At 32.0% G+C, this 10,548-nt stretch overlaps 2 protein-coding genes and 1 long non-coding RNA gene across 7 annotated transcripts in view; 1 reads left to right on the top strand and 2 right to left on the bottom strand.

Annotated features, from left to right (window-relative positions):
- Positions 1 to 4,530, bottom strand: part of LOC124429912 (insulin-like receptor) — a 74,225-nt gene extending 69,695 nt beyond the window's left edge. For 3 of the 4 annotated variants that reach the window (XM_046975797.1, XM_046975801.1, XM_046975800.1), the window contains exons 1-2: positions 4,114 to 4,530; positions 3,245 to 3,420 (exon numbers count right to left, since the gene is read on the bottom strand). The gene's annotated coding sequence lies outside the window, so the exon portion shown is untranslated. Of the gene's footprint in view, positions 1 to 3,244; positions 3,424 to 4,113 lie in introns of all 4 variants that reach the window. The other variant, XM_046975798.1, reaches the window with a different exon arrangement.
- Positions 4,531 to 4,797: 267 nt separating this feature from the next.
- On the top strand, positions 4,798 to 8,414 carry LOC124429915. 2 transcript variants are annotated; one of them, XR_006943592.1, is made up of 6 exons: positions 4,798 to 4,903; positions 5,774 to 5,813; positions 7,131 to 7,290; positions 7,528 to 7,611; positions 8,061 to 8,186; positions 8,278 to 8,414. It is a non-coding gene; the product is annotated as an uncharacterized LOC124429915 (long non-coding RNA). The 2 variants fall into 2 exon arrangements; XR_006943591.1 differs by lacking the exon at positions 4,798 to 4,903 and having other exon boundaries at positions 5,634 to 5,813.
- LOC124429913 (major facilitator superfamily domain-containing protein 12-like) lies at positions 5,829 to 9,948 on the bottom strand. Its single transcript, XM_046975802.1, has 7 exons — positions 9,693 to 9,948; positions 8,629 to 8,988; positions 8,271 to 8,553; positions 8,048 to 8,162; positions 7,484 to 7,858; positions 7,046 to 7,299; positions 5,829 to 6,897 (listed from the first exon to the last, which is right to left on the bottom strand). The coding sequence occupies exons 2-7, from the start codon at positions 8,825 to 8,827 to the stop codon at positions 6,777 to 6,779; spliced, it is 1,347 nt and encodes a 448-aa protein (XP_046831758.1). The 5' UTR covers positions 8,828 to 8,988; positions 9,693 to 9,948; the 3' UTR covers positions 5,829 to 6,776.
- Positions 9,949 to 10,548: the final 600 nt, after the last annotated feature.

Genomic DNA, 10,548 nt, shown 5'->3' with positions numbered 1-10,548 from the left:
TATAACGATTACGCAACACGGTCCGATATCGATCGACGTCTACGTCGCATTCGTTCGCGACGACACGATGTGGGTCGCGAGTAAATACTTGAAAAAAAAAAAAATAAAAGAAAAAGAGAGAAAAGAGAAAGAAAGAAAGAAAGAAAGAAAGAAAGAAAGAAAGAAAGAAAGAAAGAAAATGAAAGAAAACGAATAGAAAAATATATTCTAACAATTGCAGCACGAGGTTACACCATCGTGTGATCCATATTATTATCACCGACGAGTCGCCCGTTAGAAATTCTTACTTTTTGCAACGTCATTTATGTGTGTACGATGATGACGTCAGTCATTCATAAACCTCGGCTCGTTTGAAATTCCCGCGTTTTTCTACAGACGAACAAGAGAGAATTTGATGAAAGAGGTTGAGAATTATTCATTTATTTATTTTTATTTTCTTTTTTAATTTCTTTTCATTTTATCGTGTTTATTATTATTATTATTATTATTATTATTATTATTATTATTATTATTATTTATCAACGTTTTGGCATATTATTTCTTTCTAATTTATATTTAATATATTATCAAAATATTTGCAATGACTTTTCTTTTACAATAATTTTTTTACTTCGAAAGAAATACTATATACTTCTATCTCTTCAAAAGTATCACATCACATCTATCATTTTCCAATTTGAAATACGCGCGCTTGACAACAACCGTTCGAACGAATCAAATTCAATGAAATAAAAGAGTTAACCTCAAAAAATCCTTTCATCCTAAATCCTAACGAATTCGAATCTAAAAATATGTTAATATTTCTCGTTAAAAGTGAGGTAGCATAAAAGTGAACTATTATACACATGGACACAGAGAGAAATAATTTATTGAAATTGATATTATAATCTTTTATCAATTTCTAATCAATGATCCTTCAATTCTCCCGACCTCCTATTAACCTTATCAACTTATATTACTATTGCTTTTCGTTAATAATAAAAATTTCTCATTAAATGTCGTCGCTTTTGAAATTGGCGCGCTCAACGAAAGAAAAAAGAAAGGAAAAATCCCTGGAAAGGGATGGAGAGGGGGGGGGAGGGGAGCAGAGAAAAAAGGAAAAAGATCACAGAAAACTAATGAAATACGACGATAATAAAACTTGAGAAAATCTAACCTCACAAATATTCTATGATCGATCTCTTCATATTCCCCGTTTTATACGGCTCAAAAACCAGATTGATATTTTTTCGTTAAAGGGCATCAAAAGTAAAAGTAGAAAGAGAAAGAGAGCGAGCGAGCGAGAGAGAGAGAGAGAGAGAGAGAGAGAGCACCATTGGCGACGGTTGCAATGCCGTGATAGCGTAATAGTAACAGCAATAGTTTAGTAATAATATTAGCAGCAATAGATTAGTAGAAATAGTAATAGTAAAGTAATGTAGTAGTGGTATAGTAGTAGTAGTGTAGTAGCAGTAGTAGTAGTAGTAGTAATAATGTAGTAGTAGGCAACCAACAACCGGTAGGTCCGATCGATACCCTCTCTCTCTCTCCCTTCGCTCTCAGCGCCGTCGACCGTAAAGGAATCCAGCGAGAAGCAAGAACGCCGGCGTTTTCCTCGAGCTCGGTGGTCCGCTGCCGCCATCGGCACACGATTTTCTGTCTCTTTCGCTTTTGCTCTTTCTTTCCGAATCTCTCTCTCTCTCTCTCTCTCTCTCTCTCTTACTTGCTTACTCACTCACTTACTCTCTCTCTCTCTCTTTCTCTCTCTCTTACTTGGTCTCTATACTCATATGTATATATACATACACATATTCACGCGACATACACGCTCTTACTCTCTCTTTCTCTCTCACTCTTCCATCGTCCCTTCGTGGTAAACAAGAAAAAGACGACGACGACGACGACGACGACGACGACGACGACGACGACGACGACGACGACGACGACGGCGACGACGACGACGACGACGACGGCGACGACGACGACGACGACGACGACGGCGACGACGACGACGACACGAAGGAGAACGGTGACGAACGAAGCTACCCGAACGAACGGGAGGTCAGTGACTAAACGAAGAATCGTCGTGTGAAAGGCGATATGTCTTTGCAAGAGAGAAAGAGAGAGAGAAATGAGAGAAAGAGAGAGAGAAATGAGAGAAAGAGAGAGAGAAATGAGAGAAAGAGAGAGAGAAAGAGAGAGAAAGAAAGATAGAAAACTTTCCAAAAATATAATCAACGTATTCGCTCGTATTTTGATATACTTGAACGAAAGAGAGAGAAAGAGACGAGAGAGGAGGGGGAGAGGAAGAGAAAAGGGGGGAGGGGATAGTGAGAGACTCGTTATCGAGGGTGAAAAACGTCTCTCCCGATCTCCCTTCCCCCGGGTCCCTCCCTCCTATCCCCTTTTCGGCCACACTCGCTCTCTTTCTTTCTCTCACTCTATCTATCTTCTCTCTTTCTTTAAGATCGATGCTTTCTCCCTCGGAAGAAATAAGTCGAGAGTGTTCTTCACAGAAACGCCCTGGGAGCCACCCTTTTCCAAATTCTATCTCTATCATTATCTACATATTTATCCATTTATCCTCTTTCTCTAACACATCCAAATCGATCGAGTTTTCATTTATACAAAAAAGAAGAAAAAAAAAAAAAAAGAAAGTGAGAGAAAAAAACAAACTTGTAAGAAAAAGATGTACAACACCTAGTCCCCCCCTCTCTCACTCTTGTAATACGTATTACAAAAAGAAAAGAAAAACAACGAAAAAAAAAAAAAAAAAAATACAAAAAATACAAAAAGAAAAGAAAACAAAGCAAAACAAAATAACAAAAATGAGGATAATGACGATATAACAATAACGATAATAATAATAAAAGCTGATAATTTGAAATGTCATTGTAAATAGTCAATCTATTCGTTGATATTATTGTAAATGAGTTAGAGTGAGACAGCACGTGAGTACATCACTATACTTACGTTACGTCTCCACGTACATACATAAATACATATATACATAAATACATACGTAACGTACATATGTAAATAACTAAGTAACTAAATAAGTAAGTAAGTAAGTAAGTAAGTAAGTAAGTAAGTAAGTAAGTAAATAAGTAGCGTCGTTGGTGTGCCCGTGTTCCGAAAATATACGTCGTAGGCACGCGTGGTTGATGAAGAAGGATAGTTAAGAGAAAGAGAGCGAGCGAGCGAGAGAGAGAGAGAAGGGTGAGATGGAAAGGTACGGGGGAAAAAGGTGGAAGGGGACACTTACCGAGACGGCGTGTTACGACGGCACTAAGACGTCTACGACGTTGACGATGTTGATGATGTTGACGACGACGACAACGTTGTTGACGACGATAAAATGGTGCGGCGTACCATCACCCACGATTGAAAATCCCTTGAAGATGCTCTATTTTCATCCACGATGTCCACTTTGGTGATATTCTTCTTGTACATACACAAATTTTTTCTCTCTTTCTCTCTCTCTCTCTCTCTCTCTCTCTCTCTTTCTCTATCTCTATATATTTGTCTATCTGTCTGTCTGTCTGTCTGTCTGTTTTCTTCCTTCCTTCCTTCCTTCCTTCTTTCTTTTATTTCTCTTTCTTTCTTTCTTACTTATTTTCTCTCTCTCTCTCTCTCTCTCTCTCTCTCTATCTCTATCTATCTATCTCTTTCTATCTCTCACCAATAACAACATACATACACGCGGGCACACGCCACACAATATATAAATGTACGAAGGATAGATATAGGAATAGAGAGAGAAAGAGAAAGAGAGAGGGAGGGAGAGAGAGAGAGAAAGAGAAAGGAAAAGAAAGAGAGAGAGAGAGAGAACACACCGAAAAACGAGGTCGTTGGTTAGAACGTTTTGTATCGTCTAGAGATAGATAGATAGATAGAGAATACGCAGCGTGAGCGTGAGTAAGAGAGTAAGAGAGAAAGAGTAAGAGAGGGATAGATAGAAGGAAAAAAAAAAAATAGGCGGAAATAGCGTAGGAGAGTAGCTCCGACAGAGAAAGAGAGATGTATATGTGTGTGTGTATATATATATATATATATATATATATATGTATACACGACACTAAATACACCACTAACACATACACTTTATCGAGAGTAATGCACGCACGAACTCACCGAAAGTTATTCCATTCGAATATCGTCGTCGTATAGTTACATATGTATGAATGTACGTATGTATGTGTACGTATATATGTATATATATATTTATTTATTTATTTATTTATTTACTTCTTTGTTTAATAAAGTAATACACGTATACACTCAAAATTCACGAAAATACACATACACATACACACACACACACACAAGAGATGTAGGATATTTACTCGGCATTCCATGCTCATTAATGGTACAATTTATATACACCACCACACAACACTTTTATATATTTTTATTAATCTGTTTATGTCTCTTTCTCTCTCTCTCTTTCTCTTTCTTTCTTTCTCTGTGTACGCGTGTCTGTCTGTCTTCTTTTATTACTGTATCTGTTTGTATCCATACATGTACTTATCCATATACACATAACACACACATAGAGACATACATACATATATATATATATATATGTATATATATATAAATAAGAAAGAGAAAAAAAAGGAGGAAAAATTTGTCGAGACCAAACGAATTCTATCCGCGCGAGTCGCGCACAAGTTGTTTACTAGAACGCACACCACGCCATGCCCCGTGAGAGCGTGCCTCGCTATCCCCTCTCCACTCCTCTCGCCCCACTTCACTTAACTCCAACCAATAACGAACTCTCCTCCACGTCCCTTGCCGTTATACTGTCGAGCAAAACAAGAGCCTGCGCAATGACTCTACGCGCATCTTCCGCCCGTCGTTCGTCTTTACCCACGCCGTTCCGATTGCAGCGCCAATGTTTACTATTTATTCCGTCATTTCGGTACGTTCTTACTTTTGCACTATCCGTCGCCATCTTGCGAATGCACATTCAAATATAATTCATTTTGTTTCTCTCTCTCTCTTTTTCTTTTTCTTTCGCTTTCTTTCTTTATTTCGTCTTTTACTCGTTATTATTTGTTGTTTTTAGTCTTCTTCTTCATTATCATTATCTTCTTTTTCTTCTTCTTCTTCTTCACCTTTTTTTGCTTTTTCTTTTTTCTTTTTTTCACACTATTATCCGCGTCGTTTAGACGCGCGCGCACGCCTGGATTTTTTTTTTGAATGATTTTTTATTTATTGTTTTTTTTTTCTTCTTTTTTCTTTCTTTTTTTTTTTTTTTGCTTATTCAATCATTTTTCTTTAACTTTCGTTGATTAGGAATATTCGATTGTGAATTATCAATGAGTTTTTTTTTACATTAGGCTTTGAATATTTCGATGTTCGAAAAAAATTGTTCGCCATAAAACGATATGTTGTTGTTATTTGTTTATATATATATATAAAAAAAAAACAAAAAAAAAATAGTAGAACGCGGCATCCAAATTAAATTCGTCGCAAAATTAATTTTTCTATTGTTGCTTCGACCTGCTCTATATGGATTTTTAAGTACGGATTTTTTTTCAAATAGTTTTTTATATCCTTCTTCTTCATTTTTTTTTTTTTTTTTGATTAGAGATATTCAATTATCAACGAGCGTCTTCTTTCGTTAGAACGTACGAACATTTTGAAAAATTTATTCGTCGTAAGATAATATGTTATATATTATAAAAAAAAAAAAAAAAAAAAAAGAAAGAAAAAAAGAAAGAAGAAATTGTACGTGGCGCCTAATTAATTATTCAATTTTTTTATTTCTAAGTATATTTTCTTGCAGATCATGCAAACATCGACAACATGACATCACTTGGTCAAAGGTAAGATTCATAGTATACGATAGTAATAAGTTTATTTATAACAAATTATAATTCATTAAATAAGTTCCAAGAGATTATATGCTTACAAAATATTCATTCGATTATTCTCGTTGGACTTTCGACTTCGTAAAAGAATAAATAATATTTTATATCAAAAATTTTTCATTACTTTTAGGTTAACTTCGTTTCTCTCTCTCTCTCTCTATCTATCTATCTCTCTTTCTCTTTATGTCTCTCTCGTTTTGTTTTATTACGAACAGTTAATTAACCTCACAAAATCCAAATATAAAAAGAATCTTAAAAATATCTCTAAAATCTATCGGACGTTAACTTGAAAATAAATAATATAATTTTGCGCTTGTACAAAAATTACAAACATATTATTATTAAATATTACTAAAATAAAAAAAAAAAAAAAAAAAAAAAAAAAAATAATAATATATATAAAAAAAAACTACGTTCGACGTGTAGTACTTCGATTATTTCCAAACGAATTAATTACTAATATTTCCATTTGTAAAAACAATATTTAATAATACATCATTGAATGGTTAAATCTTTGAACGGTTTATCGTTTGAAAATCTTTATGAAAATAAAAATAAAAAAAATAAAGAAAAAAAAAAAGAAAAAAGAAAAACGGAAATAATAATAATAATAATAATAATAATAATTCGTTCTAATCTCCTTAGATCCTGATCGATCAACGAAACGATCTAAAAACAAACGTTAACAATAAAACATATATTGCTAAAAAAAAAAAAAAAAAAAAATAAAAAAAAAATATACATATACGAGATAACAGTATTATCAAAAGATCTTTTCGAGAAAAAAAAATGAAAAAAAGAAAAATGAATAAAATAATAATAATAATAATAATAATAATAATAATAATAATAATAATAATAATAATAATAATAATAATAATAATAATAATAATAATAATAATAATTATAATCGGGCATTTATGTCAAACAACGTGATACCGATAACAAAGTAATAAGACCAAGTAGCATCGACGATGCACATACGATTGCCAAAGTATCTCGATTATAATTTGGACATAATTCTTGTTGATGACATCTCCTACGAAAGAAAGAGAACAAAATGACGAAATAAAGGAAAAAGAAAATGAATTAATAAAGGAAAAAAAAAACAAAAAAAAAACGAAAAAAGAAAGAAACGATATTCGATGAAAATTCATATTTGAATTTTCCCGGGTTTATGAACTTACCATCGTTCGATAAGTACTACGACCAATCCCGTAACGACTTTATCAAGAAACGTTACGATCGAATAAACGAATGCACTTTTTTCAGTTCGAGGACCAATAATTTCAGCTGTAACACTTAAAGCCGTTACCATGGTAATCGAACTGCCTGCACCAATAAGAATGGCAATTGTGTATGTAACGATTCCATAACTCCCGCCAAATTCTGTAATGGCTGCCGAAAGAATACCAATGAGGGCTCCGCAAAGGTAACATATCTAAATAATTTAATCAAATAATAATTATTATCAAATGAACGATATATATATATATATATATATATATATATATATATATATATGGATAATTTAAATTATAAAATTTTCATATAATTCAAGAAAAATTTTATGATACGAATTTGTATATATATATATATATATGTGTGTGTGTGTGTATATGTACCTTTGTTCCACAAGATCTGTTCATATATTTTAACAACAATGCAGCTATGAAGGATGATAAATAAGATACCAATGGTACCGTGGCCAATGCTTGTTTACCACCAACTGCTGTCTCCTCGATATAAAGTGGTAAGTAAACAGTAGCAAGGGTTATAAATAATCTACTAGCAACATATAACATTGCAACTCTTAATAAAATTGATGTACCAAACCAGGATCTTCTTGGGGTTGAAAAACCATCTAAAAGCCAACTAGATTCGTCGGGGTTCGTTTTGGCTTGTGATTGACTCCTATTTTCCAAAAGATTTTCCTTCAGGAGAATGTGAAAGAGAGTGGTCGCAGTCAAACCGAATGCCGTTACAACGATCACAATATTCTGCGAAAGGATTGGTCCAATGTCTTGGAAATATGATTTTTTTTTTTTTTTTTTTATATATATATATATATATTTATGGAAATGAAAATTATTTAATTGTTCTCTTTTCTTTTAACTCTTTTTTTTTTTCTTTTTCTTTTCTTTTCATTTTTCTTTTCTTTTCTTTTCTTTTCTTTTCTTAATACTAACTCTGAATTTGTAGTCGTCGTGTTGATCGAGTAGCACCATCGATTCTCCATTTGTTGGAAGGACAATCCATGTGACCACGAAAACAACTACCGCTGAGCTCACCTGTGCTGAATATCTATAATATAAAAACGACTTATGAGTAAGTGAATATTAATATAATTTATTTCATTCGATGGATCTTGTTTTTTTTTTTTTGTTTTGTTTTTTTTTTGTTTTGTTTTACCTTATAGCTGTTAATTCGGTACGACCGAGTAACGAGTTTGTTAAAGATGGTATCATAGATAAATGCGATATCTGTACGGCTGCCCAACCAATCTGGAAGATTATGATGCTCAGTATATAAAAGAACATGATGATAGAATTGGAGGTATTAGCGAAACCTCCAAATATAATTGGGAAACTTAGGGTGACCAAAACTGAGCCGATCACGTGCCATATTTTTTTCTTGCAGTAACGATCGACGAGAAAGCCAAAGATTGGCGTTGTGAAAGCATCCACGATTTGACCTTCAAAAGTATAACATTCCAATGTTATTATATGATTTAGATTTGATTTTATTCATAATATAATATATTATTTACCTAATAACAATAACGTCCCAGCCATTATTGGCTCCAAAAGAGAAACCTTTTGCAGATAAATTAAAGTATATGAGAACCACATGGCTGCTGTCAGATCGTTGAAAATATGTCCCAAGGCGTAAGCCAATTTTGTCGACATGGATACTTTATTATTATCCATGCTGAGTAGTCCTGTCTCAATTTTACAATTTTTCTCCATTTTTCTTTCTTTTCTTTTCTTTTCTTTTCTTTTCTTTTCTTTTCTTTTCTTTTCTTCTCCGTCCACTTCCTTCTTATTTATTAATACTTTATCGATACTATTAATTTATTAATCCAAAGAACAATACGTCTTACGCATTATCTTCCTTCTCCTTGTTCATACTAAAACGAAATTTAATTAATTATAAACGAAAGAAAAATATCATATGAAACATTGTATGAAATAACGAAAAAGATTTAACATAATCTATGATAAAATTATTAATCTTAATAATACAATGCACCTGTTGGAATCTTTTAAAATTAATTTATCAACGTTATTAAATACAAATTGAATTATTAATTTAATTATTAATACAATTGAAAAATTTTCCAAATAATAATAATAATAATAATAATAATAATCAAATCGCGTTGCTTGTGCGTTTGTAAAGAAAATTAAAAGAAAAGAAAAAAGAAAAAAAAAGAAAAAAAAGAAAAAAAACCAGGAAAACATTAAGATAACTAATGAATTACGATTGTTATTAACTGCTATCTTTTTTTTTTCTTTTTTTTTTTGTTTCTTTTCTATTTTCTTCAAAAGTAAAATCCAATCGAACCTCTTTGAAACACAATTTATTTTCCTTTCACTAGAAAGACAAGCCCGAAGCTATTTTTTTTTTTTTCCCCGTTTATGGAAGTTCGCGTATTGAAACGAATTCTTTCTCGAGATAAGAAAGTTTACGGTGTAACTTGGAACGGAGATATATATATATATATATATATATATATATATATATATATACATAAAATACGGCGACATAACGACCGGAAACGTAATATTAAATTTCACGTACACGTGTCACCGATATTATATATGTACTTACATTTACATCCTCAAGAATTAATATATATTCTTTGTTTCTCAATTTCTTATCCCAATTGGTAATGCGAAACGCAAAAAACGAAAATAAATAACAAACTCCGTCGTTTCCTATTTGTTCCACTGTTATTATGAATAAGATCGGTTAAAGTCAATTTATATAGATTACATTTTGATTTGACATTTGAAATTTTTCTTATTTTTTGTTTTTTTTTTTTTTTGGTGTTTTTTTCTTTCTTTCTTTCTTTTTTTTTTTTTTTTTTTTTTTTTTCTATGAATAAAATAAAAAAGGGAAGAACAAAGAAAGAGTAAAGTAAAGTAAATAAAAGTATTATAGGAATTTGATATTTTCTGTCTTTTCTTTTTTCTTTCTTTTTTTTTTTTTTTGTCTCTCTCTCTCTATGAATAAAATAAAGTAGAGAAGAATAAGAAGAAGGTAAAGTAAAATAAATAAATAAGTAGATAAGTAAATAAAAGTATTATACGAATTTGATATTTCCTGCTTCTTTTTTTTTATTTTTTTATTTTTTTTTTTTTGGAGTATCTATCACCCGTAAACGTATGTTAAGTACGTGTCAAACGTATAATTATTCTACACGATAATAATAAATATAAGATAATAATTACTGCGTTGTGGATGGAAAATTGAGAGAGAGAGAGAGAGAGAAAACAAAGAAAAGGAAAAGAATCTCGTAGAACGTGTTAACTTGGCAAACGATGAACAGCGACTAAACTGATCTGGTAGTTCCTCGTTCACCGTTTGCTTTGTAAGAAAAGAGAAAGAATATGTGTACGAAGGGAAGAGGCCAGTTTGGTGGGGAAAGTGACGACGAAGGAGAAGAGAGAAAACCATTTCAAAT

The sequence above is a fragment of the Vespa crabro genome, chromosome 16 (assembly GCF_910589235.1).
Source record: "Vespa crabro chromosome 16, iyVesCrab1.2, whole genome shotgun sequence".
NCBI lineage: Eukaryota > Metazoa > Arthropoda > Insecta > Hymenoptera > Vespidae > Vespa > Vespa crabro.
The sequence above is the reverse complement of the archived record's forward strand: the minus strand, read 5'-3'. Positions and strand labels throughout refer to the sequence as shown.

Excerpts from the sequence above, each read along its gene's own strand:
- LOC124429913 (XM_046975802.1), bottom strand. The coding sequence starts at position 8,827 with ATGGAGAAAAATTGTAAAATTGAGACAGGACTACTCAGCATGGATAAT. Across the intron at positions 7,859-8,047 it reads ACGACGACTACAAATTCAGA|AATATTGTGATCGTTGTAAC; the intron begins GTTAGTATTAAG and ends ATCCTTTCGCAG. Across the intron at positions 6,898-7,045 it reads GTAGTACTTATCGAACGATG|GAGATGTCATCAACAAGAAT; the intron begins GTAAGTTCATAA and ends TTTCTTTCGTAG.